This window comes from Larimichthys crocea, unplaced genomic scaffold (assembly GCF_000972845.2).
Source record: "Larimichthys crocea isolate SSNF unplaced genomic scaffold, L_crocea_2.0 scaffold97, whole genome shotgun sequence".
Lineage (NCBI taxonomy): Eukaryota > Metazoa > Chordata > Actinopteri > Sciaenidae > Larimichthys > Larimichthys crocea.
Window position 1 is genome coordinate 1,073,103 of NW_020861315.1, and position 21,398 is coordinate 1,094,500.

At 40.4% G+C, this 21,398-nt stretch overlaps 1 protein-coding gene across 2 annotated transcripts in view; it reads right to left on the reverse strand.

Moving 5' to 3' along the window:
* LOC104919629 (cadherin-4) overlaps positions 1-21,398 on the reverse strand; it is a 220,216-nt gene that overhangs the window by 116,205 nt on the left and 82,613 nt on the right. For both annotated transcript variants that reach the window (XM_019271354.2, XM_019271353.2), the window contains exon 3: positions 2,933-2,956. In XM_019271354.2, coding sequence (XP_019126899.2) covers positions 2,933-2,956 — 24 coding nt within the window. The remainder of the gene's footprint in view (positions 1-2,932; positions 2,957-21,398) is intronic.

A 21,398-nucleotide genomic window follows, 5' to 3' on the forward strand; every position in this document is an offset into this window, starting at 1 on the left:
ACATATCAGTGTGCCTGTCTTCTCGTCGCGGGTGTCTGAATGTTTCATCTAATCATTAAACACTGACAGGCTTCACAGAGTAGCGCCACTGATCCCCGTCAGAGGAATACAGGGCCTGACTTCATTAGCCCTGTTAGTACTAAGCTGCTTTGCCCTCACTCACGCCTGGCTTAACCTGCACAGTGATAAATGCTTTGAGGAGAAGGAAAGATAGGCAGAGGGGTGAAACAAATGGAAAGCAGGGACAAAAGCATTTAAAGAGAGAGGCAAAGGTTCCAAAGTCAGGTACAGAGGATGAGGAAGTGAGAGATGGGAGGGGAATGGGAGGGCACAGAGCGTGTGAACCTGGAGTTTTCAGAGGCATGGGAGAGGATAAAGCTCAAAGTGGTGTTTGAACTGAAAGGGATTTACAAATGCAAAAAAACAAACAAAAAAAAAACGAGCAAAACAATCAATTAACTTGTGTTGCAATTAATCAATTACTACGCTGGCACATTGACAGCCAAAGTGCTTAACTGAGATTCCAGCGTGAGGCTCCAGTGTGCTGAAGAATTAGCATTGACCTCTGTGCACACATATGCATCCCCACTCATGCACAAGCTAATTCATGCTTGCACATACGCCTCCAAGCGCATAAAGATATGCACACACATCTTTGTTCCCAGCATATTTCTCCAGTATATTCATCCGGTTTCCCTCCTACCAGGAGCCCCCTTTCCTCTCAACACTCAGTCTTTTTCTCCTGCCAGCAGAGGTTTTTGGCCGGCTTAAGTACGCCCACAGGCCCCTGAGGGACAGCCCATGACGGATGGCACTGCGTGTGACTCCGATTCGATTCAGCCCATTTGATAAATTTATTGCTGGCATTTTGAAAATGAAATTAGAGGGATGTCTCCTAGAGACTGTTTTTCCAACACAGGTGCCATAAATACACTTCATTTGGCAGAGGAGAGGGAGGAGGAGTGTAAGGGGTGGAGAGGTGCTGGATAAAGGATGTCATGGTAGGGGGGCAGATAGTGGGGATGTTCCACAGAAGTAGAGAACTAAAGAATAAGGTCACATTATAATGAGGTCCTATATTAATCACGATATTGGTGAGGAACAACAGTAAAGGTTATTCAACCACAGGCTGAATACTTCCCAGACCTAAATACTATGTGCTGCCCTTCAATCTAATACATGTACTGTGGCATTGTACTGCTTGAACAGATGTGAGACCCACATCTCACATGTTGAATATTAACATAATTGAGACTGTGGGGAGTTGACATTGCCAATGCACACAAGTGTCCTGCTTTCTCCGTCTTTCAAACACACACACATGCACAGTTGTTTTCCAGTCTTTTCAGAGATATGCACACACACACACACACATGCTTTATGTATACTATCTCAGCCTCAAGGCCACATGGCTCTTCAGTACCGATGGCACTGTCACTGCTGCATAGCCATCTATAACTCATAGCATATGAATGAATATGGTGGGCTATTTTTCTCCATAGCATCCTTGGTGTGTGGGGCCCAGAGACAGTGAATGTTTTTGTTGACGCTTCTGACTAAACGGTTTTGAATTGGACATATCAGATGGGTAAGGAAAGAAAGACATACAAACACAAAAAGTCTGACACAGACATGGACACACACAGGCTAACAAAAGTGAGCATTCATTCACTGTCAGGGTTACGTGGCCTTACTTATCTCTCTCTCATTCAGAAACGATGCGATGCGAGTGTGGCTGTACAGGGATGATGTACACCACAGCAGCCTCTGCTCCCCTTCAACATTCATCAGACAGTGAGGCTCAGGCAACCCACATCACTTACCTTTATAGGCCCATTTGACAACATCGTACACTGCGTAGTCATCACATAGACTTCACAAACCTGTGTGTGTGTGTGTGTGTGTGTGTGTGTGTGTGTGTGTGTGTGTGTGTGTGTGTGGGTTGGTGAGGGCACCCTAAGTGTACTCGTCGTGCAGATGCACTCTATCTTGTAGTGTATCTACAAGCAACTTCAATAGATCTGAAGCTTGAGGTGAAAAAATGTCACCATGTTCCCAGAGACACACTCCTGCTGTTAGGGTTTTTCATATATACATGTTGTGCACATTATATCAGATCCAGGTGACATTGAAAATGTTTTCACCTGCGTTCTGTTCTGCTCCTCTAAGAGCTTGTACAAAACAACACCTAAGTTCTTATAAGCACAGCAGGGAATCAAAGAAAAGTTTCAACAAAATCAGCGGGGAGTTCTCCTGACTGATTGTCTGCTCTTGCTTTTGCAATCACAAAGCGTGACACGCCCTCTGCCATTACTGTATCTCCACTATGAAGAGTAGAGGGGCTGGTACTACTCGGCGCATACACCTGCAGGCTGCCACAGCAAAACCCCCGGAGCTGTTTAGACAGTTTGACTGTGTGGCCCCATCATCTAACAAAATCAAAACAGCCTACAGGTACATCCCTACAAACATCTCCCCCCTCCCACATCTCCTGTTTCTCCCTGAAGACCCACTATGCAAAACAATCACCTTCCCCAACCTCACATTAACATACACATGAAAGTGTGGAGGAGTCGGAACAGAACTGTGATTAGTCTTAACATGAGACTTACAGAAAGCAGTGCATAAACACAGACTGTGGGCTGTCGATCATTGTGGGATAGCGGGATAATTTAGTCTAGGTGTCAGTGGGTGTGAGTGATTGACTTTGTAATCAAACAGATTGTTCTGTAACAGAAACACTGGATGACTCAATTTCAAATCAACATCAACAACACCATGAAATGTTTTTCATCTCATTAGCAAAAATTGAGAACGCACACAGACAACAAAAAGAGAGCAACGCACACACACACACACACACACACACACACGTGTCACCCATTTGAAAATGCATGTAGATCCACAGGTGACTGATGGAGTGCTGTCTTACCTTTTTGTGATGACACTGTGGTATCTGTAGATAAAAGAAAGAAGACACACAGAGGAATGTGTTAGGAGCTGACAGACTGGCGTATACCAGACACATAAAATGCAGGAGTTGTCAGCCAGGGCAGTGATTTGCTGGCAGGGAAACGAGCCACCCAAGAGGATAAACAGATAAAGGGGCGGGGGGTTGTATACAGCCGGGGGGGGGGTCCCCTCATCTCAGACCTGTGAAGAACATCCACTTCACCAAACTCATGCACGCTTAGCCTGTGCCTGAATATGCAAACACACTTAGGGACATATACAGTGAGATTGCTAAGTCATATACCTAAATACACACAGCAGTTTTTTTTCCACAAGGAGAGACCAGGTGGAAGCAGAGAGAGGAAAAAAAACAAAAAACATCTGAGCAAACACATCGAAGAGAGCCCTCAAGTAGATAGATGAGAGTCTCCAGACCCCAGGAAACCCTTGATCTCTTACACAATTTACCCTGAGTGCGCTTTCTAATAAGTAAAAATAATGCCTTTGAAGTGCAGCAAGACAGAGCAAATCAAATCCTTTCAGTAAGCATTTTAGGTTCTTACTCAGAGCCCACTAGAGACACTCCCGGCCCACAAGGCGTGGATCAAAACATAGGCTGCTTGCAGGGAAGGATGTATCTCGACGATGAACATTTACAAAAAAACCCAAAAACAAAACAATAACTGAAGGAGGTGTGTTTGTTAAGGAGAAAAATACAGTAAATTTAGCTTATTGTTCTCATAAAATATTTACCAAGACAGTGTTTGTAAGCTCCCAAGGTTTCATTTTTATTTAATAGACTTGTCAAACTTGCAGGGACGATTTTTTCTTTTTTTCTTTTTTCTAACTTTGTACTTTCAGCAGCTCAAATCCTAGAACATTTCTCCACTGGCCATTTGCCCAAAAAGCCCAAATGGCCACAGACATGGGAGGGGAATAATTGAATCCGGGTGGATTTGTGGTGTGCTGGGCTGAGGAAGTGATAATCCAAAACTCTGCCTAATTGCCAGAGTAAAGATGGCGCCCATTGTGGGGGTGGCGTCGGCGTTTATCAAGGCAGTGTGGCGTGGGATTGGACTGAGCATTAGGGCTTTACACACTTTTGTTTTGTGAGGTGTTACAGTGGATTTGAGCAAATATTGTCCCTCTGGTTATTACATGGTCTGATTGTCTGCTATGCGACTGTCTATAAGCTCTGCATGTCTACCCTAATCTGAGAGGAGGCTTCAAATAATTAGTTAGTGAAGCACTCTCAGCCCAGCGCAGTCAGCCTTATCACTAAAAGAAAATCCTTGGTCCATTTCCTTCACACCCCAAAGGCTTACAAACTCTCAACACTGTTCACAGCTTCAGGGTAGCCGCATAGATGATAAAATATAACTCAACGTGTCACAATCACTGGCTCACATCCTACTACTCCAAAATCAAAATTATTTTGTAACGTTATTTCAAAACCCATTGAATTTATCAATGTAGCTGAAAACCTTGAGTCTTACAAGTCTGGCCGACTAAGACAGCTACAGTGAATGGTAACTGATGGGCATAAGACAGGCATTTTGATGTACGTGCTCTTATAGCTGGATTTTGCATCAGTTTAACAGAAATTGAGTAAAACACAACACAGCAGAGCCACTGTACTAAGAGCTTGTAAAGGCCAGACAAAACACAACATACCTGTGATTGAATTTTAATATAACAAGACATAGTCTAAATTATGGATTAATTAATTACCCAACGCACAGTTACCTGCAGTAAACAGCAGGGTGCTTCACCGTGTGTCACTTTCTCTCTGTGCACGCTGATATAATATATTATGTAGGGAAGAAATTTGAAGAAAACGTGTTAACATGCTCTCTATTAACACTGTTTTAATCAAGATACAGTACTGTAGATCATGCACACACACACACACACACACACACACACACACACACACACACACACACACACACACACCAGCTTAGTGATAATAAATAATATTAAAGAAAACACTTTGTAGACCTTGCTGGTTCAAAGCATCAGCACCGCATAACTCTGCTGTTTAGGGAGGTGAAGAAAACCTCCGCCATTGATTAGCACATTTCTTCCCAGCTATCAGAGGCTTATATGGATTTGGAGACTAATTTGCAGTGAATATGTGACTGGTGTTTTGATGTGCCAATGCACCCACAGCAATATTCCTGTGGGGTTGAGTACTATGTAAAGTAGACCTTATGTCAATAAAGGTTTCCCACTGTGAAGTATGCATGCACGCCTGGTAAAGTTAAGACTGCCCAAAAGCATGCCCAAGGTCATTAAAAGTTACATTTTGAGGACACATTTGCAAAATAAACACCTCAAACTGTTTTGCTGTACCTTTTGTAAATGTAGCCTCTCACTTTCAACATCACACACACACACACACCACAAGGATGAAAGAAAGAGGTGGATGGAGAGAACGGCTGACACAAAGAGAATTCATTATTCTTTTACAGTTGGCAAATGTGTCCCTTCTTATCAGCAGACTTTAATGTAATATGATGTCTATAGTTTGAAAAGGAAAACAAGCCTAGAGGCAAAAATAGACCAAACCACATTTTAGAGATAATAGCTTATCAGAAATGCCTAAAGGATATTCACATTGACGTTTAGAACATTCATTAATCATTAAAATTACATCTATTTCCTCAAAGACCGCTTTTTTGATACAATACATAGAAATCCAATAAACAGAGCAGAAGTAAATCATCACGACATGGAAATCTGCCAACTTAAAATTGAACTCTATGACAGCTTACATGGGCTGTATTCCCACTGAAGCAGATAGGGAGGTTTCGCTGCTCGAATTAGTGAACACTCTAAGCCTGGTCTCCAATGCCACTGACTGACATCCACAGAAAATGGGTTTACACCAAACGTCTAGAACTGAAGAAGGATCATAAATAAAAAGAATCATTAATGGTGCTCACACAGCCGGCAGTTACGACTAATTCCACCATTCTGTGATGTTGGTTGTTGCCACATGTTAACTGAGAGATAACGGAGTTCAACACTGCCCCTGCAGCGTACGTCAACTGGAGACCAGTTTATGCTGGCACACTAACTGTGCTAGCTAATCAGACAGGTGACTGAAATAAACAGTTTCTTGACACATACGAATAAATCCAGCTTCAGTTGGTTCAAACCTTGTTTATAAATATATTTGTTTACTGTGTTATATAATTCTGGGTACTCTGACACAAGTAAAATGAGCTCCTCCATTGTTTCCCCCCGGTGTGGTCCTTGTGGTTGCTATGGACACGCTAAGTAGCAGGCTAGAAAATTTCAACAAAGCGCCAACTATCTGTTTTCTGCTTGCCATTTCAGACTGCATCAACGCTTTTGTATCATCATCTCATGTCCCTCTACCGCAGCAGTCTGCTTTGTCTACAGTCATCTTAAAGAAAAAACTATTCTGTATCAAGCAGAATGTGCATTTTTTCACTCTAATGCACTCTCATGATAAATAACACAAAAACTGCCAAACTGTGCAAAAAGTGCAATGTTGTAAAAGTTGCCAAACATTTTGCACCGTAGATGATTGTCAGCATCAGTTTGTTGACAGCACTTTTTTTGCAGTTTGGCATATTTTGAGCCATCTGTCACATGTGAGCGTCAGAATATAGAACATTATATGCAAGGCATGCTTCAACTTGATTGAGAATGTTTCCTCTCTTTTGTGACCAATGAGCTTGTTCTGTTTTTACCCTTACTGCATGTCTAAATGAAGAATTGACACACCTGCACAAGACTAGATTGAAGCCATAAACACAGAGTGATGGATTTAACTTTAGTTAATTATGAGATTGAGAACTATCATCAGCAGTCATGAGAGCACCTTCAAAAGTAGCCTCTGCTTCCCTGTGTCTTTTCTAACTCACATTCTCAAGCGGCATATACTTTGTCACACAGTGTGACCACTGATGTGAGGACAGCTGGATAATCTGGACACCTAAGTGCTGTAGAGCAGCTGTTTCTAAGGGGTCGACAGTGTTGTTAAAACTATAAGATCCCTACAATTGTCTGTTTGGGAGTCAAGTGGAAACTGTTAACTTTCAGATTACTGCTTTGCATTTCTAAAGGTTGCACAGACTTCAGAAGTCCTCAGATGCTCTTAAATACAAGACAATGTGAATATTGAAAAGCTAGATTAATAGTGTGCATTAAAAATCCCACTAAAACCACAGTTTTAGAGATATTATTCATTAAAATCATTCACTGATATCCTGTAATGCAGATGGTCCATTAGAGGTGATGAATAGCCAGGCCTACAGGTGAGATTGTAGATACATGCTGGCTCTCTGCTACTGCTAATGTATGCCGAGCATATGTGGGTGTTAAGGAATCACCCCCTGATCCCTAACATGCACTACACAACCCAGACTGATTGAATTAGACGGCTATTGGAAACCTGTCTTCTATTGACCTCTTAAAGTTGTGGCCTTCCAGCACTCCGCTGTGGGAATAGTTTTAATTACAGCCAGAAATTGGGTTCGATTTTGTCCCCATCATGAAGTGAAGGATCCTTACAGCTAATCATCGCTTTATCAAGACAAATCATCACCGGAAGGTGCTGCACATGTGCGCAATGAATATAGCATTACTACGTGTACCTATGTGTGCACGCACGTGTGGCTGCATGTGAAGAATATAGTGTGCAGACTGCAGTGGTAACAAATGATGCCATGTTCAGATGACTAACCACTATTGATATATCATCTCTATAATGTAATTAGGATGAATTCCAACACTGTAGCTGTTTGTCTCTTAATCACACTCATTGGTGGACAGTGACAGCCCATCAGTTGAAGTTATGAACTAAAGATGTGATGGATGGTGACACCAGTCAGTTGTGACCACTGACCTGGTTGTTAATGACTCTAGGAGGACTAAGTGATGGCATAGCTCATCTCCGATGAGCTAAATAAATCATATGAAATAATATATGATATAGACAGAATACATCAGTTTTCTGCTTAAACTCCCTAAACCAAACATTGTTACTGTACTGGTGATAACGTGATTGGATTAAACAGGAAGATGTCACTTTTAACAAACTTCTAAAGTTTCGTGTGTTTGATCATTGATGGAAGAAAGGATTTCAACATTAAGCTAGTACGATTTAAACATCTAGATCAGTCTAAAACTTCAATTCAAACATATAAACCACATGCAATTGCATTATTTTGTAGTGAACAGGTTGCAATTCAAGATTTTGTGCACCTACATGAGTATTCATATCATGCGTTTCCCTGTGGTATGCAAAACACTTACATACCATGATTCATTAAAGTAATGTTTTAAAAGCATGTGCTCATTCCACGGAAGAAAACAAGAACACAATCCTAGGTTTTAATTAGCTGAGTGTAGCGCATGCTCATCTGCTACATACTGCACAGGGAGCATAGGGAGTGCTGCCTTCTTGCTCATTATGTACTAATGAGTTGTCTATTAATGAAAATGGAAAGCATTTATTTTGTGAGCACAAAGGGTTCAGCTGGATTAATTACTGCACTACAGCAACAAAATGAAAACAGAAAGTGCAGCATCACTCTTGTGTGGCACATTACCCATTAACCAACTGTTATCAAGGCCTGGCGAATGGTGCTGCACGACACACAGTAGGAACAGAAACTGTTTGCGTACGCCATTAAAACTTTATGTGAACTGCACTTTTGACACCTACATACTTTGCGTGGTGCATACATGCTTGTTCTCCTACACTGATAAAAAGAAAGAAAAAAAACATCTTGTCACTGTAACATTTTGCTCGATCATAATTGGCATTTCACCACTGGAAAGATTTTCCTTGCTAAAAAGAAAATGATTCCACGGTAATTGCATTTTTGTTTGTTGGCCTCTATATATGTCAATAACAACAACAACAACAACAAAAAGGATTATGAAAAAAATCTAATATTTCGATTAAAAAGAATATTCAACACTGTCATCACAAACAGTTTTTTTGGGGGGCAGTGGTGAAAAAAAAAAAAAAAAACAGGACCCAAGGGACGGGGGAGGAATGACTGAGCAGAGCCATGTCTCTTCCTAAATTACTATAGCAACAAACGTGGCATCCCAGTGATGATAATATAGTTTTATTGTGCTGTATTTCTTTTCAAATGGTGATCAGAATCATGCTAATAGCCTAGTTAATAGCTTGATCCCCCATTGGGCTCTCCTTGGAGAGGTCAGGGGCATAGGGAGCTCTGTGGGCTCTGGCAGCCTCAGCAGATGGTTCTTGATCAGATATTAGAGTCTGGGCAGCGAGGTCGTCTGGCCATGAGAATTCTGCCCAGCCTGGGGGATAACAAACCCGTCTGAACCTCCAGCTCTGGTTCCAACGCCAGACGAATAGCTCTGTGTCCCGTCCAGACTGCAGGGACACTGGAGCGGTGACAGACTGCTGTCCTTAAGCTTTGTGACAATCTGGGCAGACCAAACTCGGAAACATGATTTCTGCTGTAGTTCATTTTCCTCCAGGAATTTGTTTCACCCTATTTGGGCTCTACATGATTTGATGACAAATGGTTATGTAATTGTTACCATTGTCTCTTGTAAAAATAATCACAATGATCACCAAAATCCTACTTAGTTGGATTTGTAGAAGAGCTATCCTTTCATTTCCATCAACCAGTACTCCTATTGTAGCAACGTCTGGAGGAAAGATGAATCACTAAATAACAGGAATGCATTTTAAATATCGTGATTTGAAGCATCACTTAAATGATTTGAGACAGACTAACAAGGATGATCAAGTCTTTGTGATTCAAACTGAATAATATGAGAATGAAATAAAATAACAATCCCACTTAGATGCCTCTGAATCTTCTACTGGCATTCCTATCTTTCATTTTTTTTTCCTCATCTTTCTGTCTCTTCCTCCTCCTCCACCCACAGACCCACAGAGAAAGTGGGGTGAATAAACACGACAATCTGAGCTTTATTTATCTTGTCCCCTGCGACAGTGGCAGTCTAAAATGGCAGGGCTTCGGATATGACCTTCAGTTAGAGTGGTTCTCCATCAGTCATCACTGCCACCCACAGATCAGACAGTGGATGAGAAGTAGTGGCACCCTCCGTCCTCCTTCCCATCTACTCTCACTTTTAAACCTCCCCCACAGCTGTCCACGAGAGATTTCTCCTGTTTTGTTACTTTCCTGTCCTCCATTTTTATTTTCTTTCTCTCCTTATCCTACCCTTGACCCATCTTTGTTTGGCACGTTTTTTCTTCATGGCTTTCTCTTCATCACCTTCTCCCATTGTTACCCTCTACACAAGATACAAAGTTGACAGGTACTGTAGCTCACTGAATGTCCAGCATAAGTGCTGGATTCTTAAAAACTATGAACTCAGAACTTGTTATGCATATTCTACACTATACTGCAGACAATACGTCTTGTAGAGGGAAAATGAAAGGGGAGACAGAGGGGGAAGTAGATCATTACAAGAATAAAAGGAAACACTATTGTCCTCACTTGTCAGCCCATAACATCAGGGCCACTAACCTAGTGTTTGATTATCTCACACTACAAAACACTAACTTATCATTTTCCATGATTTGTGTTGTTGGACCCTCTTTATCTCAGTGAATCAGCCATGATGAGCCGCTAAGCTTTGGTTAGTCTGATTACTGTATTCAAAAAGACACAATAGCTAAGAGTGCCCATTATACATAATGTAGGTATAAAACCTCCATGCTAATACTTTTGAATTGACTCAACAGGCTAAACCCTCATCCTGTCGACAGCTTTCATAAATCTAACAGCCCGTCTTCCATCAAAGATATTGTTTGTGTGAAGAAAAAAAAACAGTGATGAAGAGTGTCCACTCTACTTAATAACAGATATTTTGCCGGTGACACTCTCATAAAACACTTCTTAATATCCTGAAGGAAATAAAATATTGACATGTGTTTCATAATGTGTACAAACAGAAACTGACAGGAAGCTTCAATATAAACACAAAGACAGGCAGCAACAGCTAAATGTTTTCATTTACTTTCGTTATTGTACCAAATGAGTGATAGCCGAGAGAAGGTTAACTTCTTCTTGATTTGATTATGATCAGGAATCTATCAAGGTCTTTTTGTTTCAATCTTTTTCTAACAAAGACCAGAGGCATCATTTTATTTGGATCAAAGACAAAGCTATAGCTATAGATTCTTCTAAATTAGTTAGCCATACTGGAGTGAAAGGATGAAAAAGGAGACGGAGGTATGGAGTCAGATTAAGACGACTGAACTATCTGGAGGTTCAACAGCTGTAGCACATCATTTCAGTATCTTGTAATATCCAATGCAATAGTCTCTGTCTGAAGCATACGTACCACAAAATAGCTTTATGTTTGGTGAACTGTTGCATTTTTTTTTTATAATTGCTTATTGCTTACTATTTCATATACACACAGACACACACAAATATTCATAACAAATGTTCTTATTTTCACCCTAGGTGCACTTATCTATAAAACCTTAATAATAAAGACTGGAAGCATGAGACAAATAATTACATAGGCCCCAGGCTATACTGTGCATCTTCAATCTATTCATTCAGTCACACACACACACACACACACACACACAATGTTTAGCTGTAGCTGACATTATGAGCTTATCCTTTGTGTGAAACATTTTGGAATTAAATATAATGTGAAACATGAATAGTGTCTCATTCTTGTTATTGTGAACGTGGCACAAAGCTAAATAAACTGTGCGTCAGTGAGCTGGACAGTAAAGGTCAATTCTTTTAGTGTGACTGCCAGGATAATGGGAAGTAAAAACATATGTAAACATTTCCTGAAAACAAATTCACTCAAGTGAAATGGACAATGAAGAAATTATGTTAAAAAAAAAACAAAACAGCAGAATGCGTCATTGCAAATTGGGGTAAGTACTAATATATAATGTTGTGCACTTCTGCTTCAGCTAATCTCTTTTCTCTCTGTAGCAATCCAGCATTTCCCCTCGCCTAAAATGCTACCCACATACAGAAACCTATAAAGCTCTGTGCAAGTTGTCCGTACACTCAAGGTCTTTCCACTGTAAAGGTCAACATATTTTAATATATATATGTATGTACAAATATTTATTCATTTATCTATCTATTTTTTTTGTCTGGCCTATGCAGCAGGTGAATCAAATCCTGTGGAAATGTGTGCGTCAAACTACACCTACATGTGTGTGACAAGACTGAGTCATGCCTGCTGGAGCTGCATGTGCTTCACAACCCACTGGATGCAGTTCATGTCCAATTAAGTGGAGTGGAAAAAAATCAAGACTTGTTACTTGTGAATGTTTTTATTTTATTTAATAAATGAATAACATTCAAGTCAAAGGTACTTGTGTTGCTGTCAAAAGTGTGGTGGGCTGATGTGAAATCATGCAGATCGGAGCTTCTAATACTTCTAATTGGTTTTAATGAATACTGTATTGAACAGCACAACTTTCTACATAAAGCCATCATTGAAGCATTCATAGGGATGACCACTATTAATAAACTCTTTGATTGTAAGTACCAGTGAAAGTCTATTAGTGTGAAGCCCAGTGAGGCATTTCCACAATCTGTTGCCTATCAAAACATATATACACGTCCAAAGCGTGGTTAATACTTTTAGCCTGCATTGTGACATAGGTTCTACAAACCACTTGTGGATGCACTGCAGCACAACATGAAAAGACAGCCACACAATAGCCTCAGGGCTGGAGAAAGAGCGTCGGTGGCTGCTACCTGAATGTCTAATTCAGAACTGAGGACAGCGCGCCGGGCTTGAGGATGACGAGGAGGCTGAAGGAAGATATGATCCACTCCGAGTGCTGCAGCCTGTTGACTGCAGATTTAGTCTTCTCTGTCAAGGTAGTAGCTTCTGTTGTAGGAATTTACTTACTGTTCCACGCAGGATTTAACATGATAATGGTCACTGCAGCAACATTATATAGATATGTCAAATATTATAATACGAATGGTCTTTTTGGATGTGTTCCTCATATAAATAGACGGGTAGATAAGCACTCCGTGAATAAACGGCAGCTGCTCTATGTGTGGTAACCATGGAAATGGCAGATATGAGTGAGGACAGTTTAATAAATAACATTAAGTTAGTTGACTATGGTGATAACTCTGATCACAGGTCGATTTGTTGACACAAAGTTCGATGCCAACCACAGACTTTTTTTGTTGATAGCTAAAGTTAGCTAAATTAGCATAATCATATAGGCAACAGTTATATAGTTTAGGAAACTGACAAACTTCCAGGATCAGATCTTATCCCTGGTGGACAGTGACAGACAGCGGCACGTTCTACACAATTCAACTCCAGCTGCAAGTGGGCACGTGCACAATATGAGCTTGAGAAGGTTTGAAGCATTACGAGTAAGTTACAAGTTACAATGTGTGAAGAATCTAAAAAAATGACTTGGCTGTACCAGGGAGTATTGACACCTGCATTGGAAAAATACAAAATATTTGCTGAGCCCCAACAAAGTGTACACCCACAAAGAGTTGGCATTTTTCAGTTTTTTTGGAACCAGAAGTCGCCATATGGATTGGAGAGTGTGGGTGAACTGTACACTGTAAACTGTACACTATGTTTCTGAAAACATTTGAGGCGAGAAATAGGCAATGCAGTAACAGTTTCTTCTCTAAAAGGAACCATCATTTACATAATGGCGCATGAAAGAAGACTTGAAACTGGAAATTAAAACCATAAAGTCACAAGACAGAATTGCTTTCTGAGGTGAAAAGTAGGGTCTGTTTGCCATTAGGTTTGGGAATAAACTTATTTCTGGAGTTTGTCAAAAATAGTTAATAGATAAACTTATAGCTGCCACATATATGTTTTATTGTCTGTACTGGGTATTTTAGGCACCAATATTCTCATTCTTTCGGGATGAATGAAGTTCTAGCTTATCTCATTTTCAGGTTGTAGCTTGCACTGTGTAGTTGTGTCATTTAGGTAAATATGTTGGAGATTAGAAGGACTCAGATTGGATTTAAGGACATCCTTTTTGGAAAGTAATCATGTTTATATTGTTTACAGTGTAAATATCACAAAACATACCAAAAAAAATAATTACTGAGACTTTCTTCCTCTGGTATCTCTCTCTGGTACCTCTCTGGCATCATGTTTTGTTTGCTTTTGTTTTGTTTTCTTGGAGTTGCATGCCAGATCTGGACCCTGTGTAACACCCTGATGCAGAAGAATAAATCTGGCTTTAGACTTGGACACACCTGAGGCACATCATCTTAGCAGTGAAGCCTTAAATCGCTCAGCGTGTGTATAGAATGGTTAGTCAGTTGGAAAGAAAGAGCCAAGAACAGCTCAACAAGAACAGATCAAGTGAATGAGTCCTGTTGAAGCTCTGATGAAACATCTGGGATCTTGGTCCGGTGAACCTCCTAGTGTTTTTTTTTTTCTTCTTCTTTTTTTGGCTCTGGCAATCAAATATTTCTCTCTGTCCATCCCCACTAAGCTACAAAACCAGTTTGCAAGGTTGAAGAGGGTAAAACTATCCTACCATAGCTGTTCTATGCTCTATGCACTCTCTCTTTGCTGTCCTCTGCAGGGAGAACTCTAGCACTCCCATGGTGACAAAAAAATGAGGGAGAAGGATTAGACTGAGATGGCTAACACCGATAAAACACTTTAAGGACAACAAAAAGACAGGAAGTTAAGACAAGCAAGACATATTTGTTCAGTGGAATGAAAAGTAAGATAAATACAGTGTTGAAGATGAAGGGAGTAAAGTGGGGTGAATGTGGTGATGCAGGGCCAGCTGTGGGATCAGCACACTCTGTCACACTGTCGCACCCTCAAGCCACCACTGTCAATCACACACACACACACGATAAAGAATTGTATGAAAAAACAAAAATACATTTATACCTTTCAAGGTTTTTCAGATTTCTCTTTTCATGCGCATTTAAAAGGACGGCAGCACTGTATATATGGAAGGATAACATTTTTCTGAATCTAAGTAAAAGGGAGAAATGAAGATATACTGTATGATTAATGTGCAAGTGTCATTGATAAAAGCTTTTTTCGTTCATCAATTACTGAAGGACAGAATGCTACAGAGGGTACAGCGTAGGAGAACAGTGAGAACATGAACTGTGTCTTTCAGAATGATCTCTGGTTGTCAGAGTGATAAAATTAGTCCTTGTTTCAATTACTCCCAACTCCTTTTCACAGTTTATTGCATTGAACTTTAGTCAGTATCTGATAATCCAAGTTCTTTTTTCGGTCTGGAGCTGTGCACAAAGAAACGGTAGATTGAACTAATTTTAGTATGACAGACTTCAGACAGAGGCAGCTCAAGACTGAATAGAAGTTGAAGTATAAACATATAAACAGATTGAAATATTTCAGACCTTTAGAATCTACTATTGCAATTAACTCTACATACAAACGTTCATAGTTGAGTTATATTCAGGAAAGGTTGCTGCATTTCTTCATAAATAAATCACATAAGCTGTAAAGAAATTCTAATGGAGCTTTGGTACATTTAGGTTTTCATCCCCTTAAGTACAATTAATACATTTCTACTGACAAACAACAGTGACACCTGCACACTTCATAAAACAATATGCATGGCACCAATGCCAAAACACACTTGAAAAATCTGCCCCCATGGAGTCTTCTGGAAACTCATTTTATTCACAGCATTAAACCTGTTATCACATGCACATATTAAACCATGCCAGCTTGTCCAGAAGTACAGAGGCAAAGCTTTTAAGCAAATGGCAGTTGTGTAAACTAAAATGGCAATGTTGAAAGTCAATTCAATAATAGCTGAAAGCCATTACAACGTTGTCATTAACAAGGTTGCTGGAAATGCAATTAGCCCCCTCACACTGCTCACGGCAACAAGCAGGGAGACATTTCAATAATAAAACAACACAGAAAAATGACAGAGGGGTCTGAAAGAACGAGGCTCTCCCTGAAAATACAAAAAGACGAGATAATAGTGAGACAGAACAAATCCAAAGTGCAAATCGTCTATTGTGATACGACAGAGGAGAGAGCGAACTACAATAGTCGTCAGGTACTCAGGTGTGGTGCTAAATCCCCTTGCCCCCAAACCTCAACAAAGAAGTACAGCAAGCTCTTTGATTGGCCCCACCAACAAAACACCATTCACAGCCTGGGCTGTAAACACACTGGGTTGTTTAACCCAAGACAAATAAAAGAAAATGAAGCACCTAAAGGCTCACAAGTCCAATTAACATATGAGAAAGCAAGGCAACACAGTCAGGTTACTAATATCAATCGACTCTCACAGAGGCCCAACCTGCTGCCACGTAAATATGGTTAGGCATTAAATGGCCCCTTTCTTGCTCAAAGTTTAGATGCTGTGCGACTGCATTTGTTGAGATGTTATTGAAGGAGGATGAGGTCGCAGCTAAATGAATGATAGGCATCACTGTCACACAGCAGACTTCCAGCAGGTCTCCTTGGAGATAAGAACCAGCTGTCTATCCCCAATACACTGTTGTCAAGGTCACCACTCTGCTTATTATGGAAAAGCCACCACTCCTCAAAACTAATTATGGACCCCAAGCTCGTGTTGTAACGTAATACATTTTCTTTTTGCGGCATCAAAATATCTTGTTGACCCCCCACCCCAAAAAAATAAAAAATAGCTCTGTTTAACAACAATGAGTGGGATCTCGTGGGTGCAGTTTAACACTTTTACATAATTCAGCACCATTTACACTGTTTCTTTTTAAATTTGTCAAGGGAATTCTGTATGTACACAACTTCCCACACTGTCACAGTTTCTTTGTCAGTAAACATAGTGAAGCTATCTGAAATGGCGCCATTTATAAGGAGCACTTGTGGTGTATTGTATTTGTGTTGTTCTTGTATGAAGAGGAGAAGGGGGGGGGGTGCAGTTGGCTGCCATTGATATCCCAGCGCAGCACTACGGCAGCAGACGGGAGGGTAATGAGGAGGCAAATATGATTAAAACCATCTCCTCAGGCTGCCTTGGACCTGCCATTAAACCAGCGGACACTCCTCATGCTTAATCCATCACACTGCTTAGCTCCCACTGAGACCAAGGAGAGAGACGACTGTTTGTTACAACACCCTCAAACCTCCCATCTCTCCTCTCTAAAACATAACTAACACTCCAGGAGGCTCACTCTTTATTAAAGATCTGCCACTGAAGTCCCTGGGCAGGGGTCTGGTGGTACGGTGGTTGGTGGTTAGTGACAATCCATGTGGGAAAATAAAAGCCTGTCTGAAACAACATTACAAGGCCAAGCCTACCTGCTATAGATCTGATGCCTAAAAATCCAAAATATAGCCCGCAAAGTAAAATACTAGATCCAAGACTTGATTTTGTGATGATGGCGGGTCTGTGTAACGTACAGTCATTGGCATCTACAAGTACAGACTTTCAGTGGAGGCAAAAAACATAAGCTCAAATTCTATTTCGGAAATAAAGCAAGGAACACTTGCCCAATGATACAGATTCTCTGCCAAGACACCTAAGTGTGCAAAACAAAGTGTGCCAGAGACAATAATTTACACACAAAATTAGCATTAGATAGCAAAGCAAGATCATCTCATCAGTTCCGGCATAGACCACATCTGCTGCCAACGCGGGAACATCAGCATACTGTATTACTTCAATCGATTTACCTGTCTGTCTGCTAAAAACATTTAAACAAAGCTGATGATCTATTACTCTGTAAGAAATGTACAATGGACTATTTTGGCTGATAGAGATAATGCTGATGTAGATAATCCCATCTACTCTTGTCCAGAGCCTATTTTAATGCATCTTCTGCACCAGCAGCTCCTGCAGGCAGATACTGAAACACCCCCATACAATCCCCTCAAGACACAAGAATCATGGAGAATCCACAGGCAGCTCACTGTTGAGGAGAACATGTTGGATTGTTGTGCAAAAGGCTGTAGGATAATTATCAGTGGGAAGCATAGCCTGTGGAGAGATAAAGCATCTTGTGCCCTAGGCCCTTTAAATGAGCCCCGCGGACCAGCTGAAAGATGTTGATGCCTCTCTTTGTTGAGGAAACGGGAGGCAGTTCCATTAAACGTAAGGTAGGGACTTCAGGTTTGCACAATTTTAGTGGAACGCTAGGTGTTATAGTGCTGCATGACTATAGCTGCAAATGGAAGCTGTTGTAACAGATAAAGCCAGGCGTGTCTAAAGAAAGCGGATGTATATGATACAAGTTGAACAGATCAGCAGTCTTTCAGCATCAATAAGAGGTGCACTGAGAATTTCTTTATGTATTTTTTTTGTGAATGGTGAGTCCTGCTGGTGGATTCACAGAATGAGGACACAGAATGAGTGCATTTGTAGCTGCACAAGCTGCACAGTGCGTAACAATCCCAAAGCAATTCTGAATACTGCAAATGGTCTAAATAGAAGAACAGCACAGATCTTTATGTTGTTTCCTGGGCTGAAAGATATGCTAGATAAAGTTCAGGGTCAATGCACTAATACAAATACACAAGATATAAATGCTGCAAAGACGACATTAATGTAAGAGACTTGTTGTCATGACCTTTATATTATACCACTAATAATTAAAAGGTCACCAGATAGATATACAATATTTTTATATACTGGATATAACATATTCGGCTATCAATGCTCCTTCTGTCTGCAAAGCATGGAAACAGTGTTTAATGTGTTGATTCATCTTTTTTCCTTGCTCAAAAGGTGAATGAACGTTGAAACTCTTGCCTCCTCACATCAATCTGTAATCCGATTTGTTGTCTGTCCTGTCTGCTTAAACCTGTGACCTTATCCTTTTGCCCAAAAAAATTTAAAAAAATAAATAAATCAGTATCTTGATTTAAACCACTGATTTCCTTGCGTCTTTATTTGAACCAACATGTTCAAATCCCTGTGAGAGATATTTAAACTGTGATGGGAGATAAGAACCAGCTGTCTCTCCCCAGCACATAACAATAGAACAGAACAATAGCCTTGTTCTAAGAGCGTCTCTAATTAATTGAGTGTGATGCTGACTCAGTAGCACCCAGAGAAAACACATTCCTGGACAGCTCATAAATTACATCAGAAAATACAAGAGTAGGGATATACTATGTCCATTGATAATACTCAGTGGGTCCCAGAAATTAAAACTCTGAGTCTACTCCTATGAGAGCTCAGTTCAGACGCATGCATGCCATGTCCACAAAGAAGATGAGGAAGAAGAACTCATCAGCATTGCTGGCGTATAACATGTTAACACACTCAACAGTAGTTAACAATACTGCATTCACTTGAAGCACACAAGGGACAGTCATTATGGCATTAACATACTGCCCACCCATTATACAGTAGTTACTGTACATAGAGCACAATTAAGTTTTACACCTTACAACCTTTAATGTCAAACGGATAAAGCACGTACAAGCAACTGGCAAACCTGACCTTAAAAAGTATTACACTCATAATTTTAATATATAATGACTGAGATTTTATAAGATATCAAAAAACATTTAGACTTTTTAATGCATTAAGCATTTCAATGAGGCAAAATGTTCTCCTTGATTTATTTTCTCAGCTTTTCAAGCTGATGGTTAATAGATATAAAATTTAAATTAACATCACTGGATCCTTCCACAAACCCAAATATTTTTTTTAAACAACTAAATGCTGGGAAGTTAATCATGTCAGAGCCAACTTTACCAACCAGAATAAGATTTTGGATAATTTGACTGTTGTGTATTTTGCTTTTCCATTCAATATTATCCCTCCCTCACAAAGATTCATTTGGCTGTCCCACAGGAATAAACCTTATCTGTAGTTAGATAAAAAGCCAACCATCCAGTGTGGGAGCGGGGGATCTCCGCTAAGGCATTTTCTGTCATTGTCATTGCTTATGAAAAATATTGCAATTATGGAGCAGCACAGTACAGTCTGTCAGCTGATAGTAGAAGGTGCCAAGACCAACAGTCCCATTACCAGCATTTGCCTTACATTAAAGAATTAAGGAAGATGGCGGGGGCCGATGGAGAAGATTGACCGCTCTGTTTACATAGCCACAGGAAATGGGATTTTTTTTTTAACACAAAGTGGAAAGTTCTCTGATCCGAGATTGGATTTCATGTGTCTTGTTCTATGTTTGATCGGGGGAGTTGAGGAGGATGGAAGATTGTTTTACAGCTCCTTCTGGAACCAGAGCCATATGTTTGATCTGGTCCTGATATCCTTCATTCATGTGAGGGGTTCATAATTCAATTTCTACTGCCTAATGATGACAAGCCAAGGATGTCACCTATGTCAAAGTTGATTCCTTTGCCAACACTGGGCCAAGTATGAAAATATTTAGTGGGTTGAGCATGTGTGTTGCATTAGGGCCCTCCCACGGGCAAGTCAGTTTAGCTGGGACAAAGAGAGAGATGAGAGCCAGATTAGTACAAGACCTTAATTTTTTATGACACCCAAGGATGCTTTCATCTCCTCTGCTCTGACTCCCACAAAATATAAACACTCACACACAGAAGCATATGTGCTCGTACAAACACACACACACACACACACACACACACACACACACACACACACACACACACACTTCAGCTGCCAGTTACAATTTAATCATTTCAGTCAAGCATCGCATTGCTTGTCCAACCAAGCATATCTCTCCATCTCTTTTTCTATTTCTTTTCTTCACTTGGAAGAAATTTCAATTTTATGTGTGTGCTCACCACTACTCTGTCTACTTTGGGGCAGCACTGTCTCTACTTCCTGATTCTGTTTCCATAGTGACTGCGACAGAACATTTCCTCTGCAGTGATGGATTCTCAACTAACGTAGCATCCATGATGACACGCACATCAACTCTGCTGACAGCAGTGATAACTTTTTCCTCCTGAGCCTCAAACTCTCTCTCCCTACCGCCATTTTCTCATTTCACACATCCATTCATTTACATGTAAACATTTCAGGCACTGATGGATATGCATCTGTTATACTGAACTGCAGTGCATGTCAGCCAGTGGTAAAATATCTAGTTACAGGCAAGAGTATAATCATCCAGCTTTCTGGCGTGCCATCAGAACTGCAGGTGACAGGAAAATAAGAGTCTACTCATGAGTCAAAAAATGCAACATGCACAGCAATAAATAATTCTAATCCGTAGCTTTTGCAAGGGAAGCAATAAATCCCAAGACTGATTTTTCTCATACACCTGTTCTGTTGAAATAGATTTAAATCTCAATGCAGTGAATGTTACAGTATGAGATTTACTGACATTTACATGCAGCACCCTTCTACACCTACACCAACAGACCCCTGGATGACCTATATACTATTTGTTGCCAGCCTAATGAATTTGCCATTATTAATTCTTGAAAGTGAGAACAGGTACAGCACAACTGCATGCTGCAGGGTGCTAATGGGAAGACTTCACTCTACTTCCCAGTGCCTGTTTCTTTTG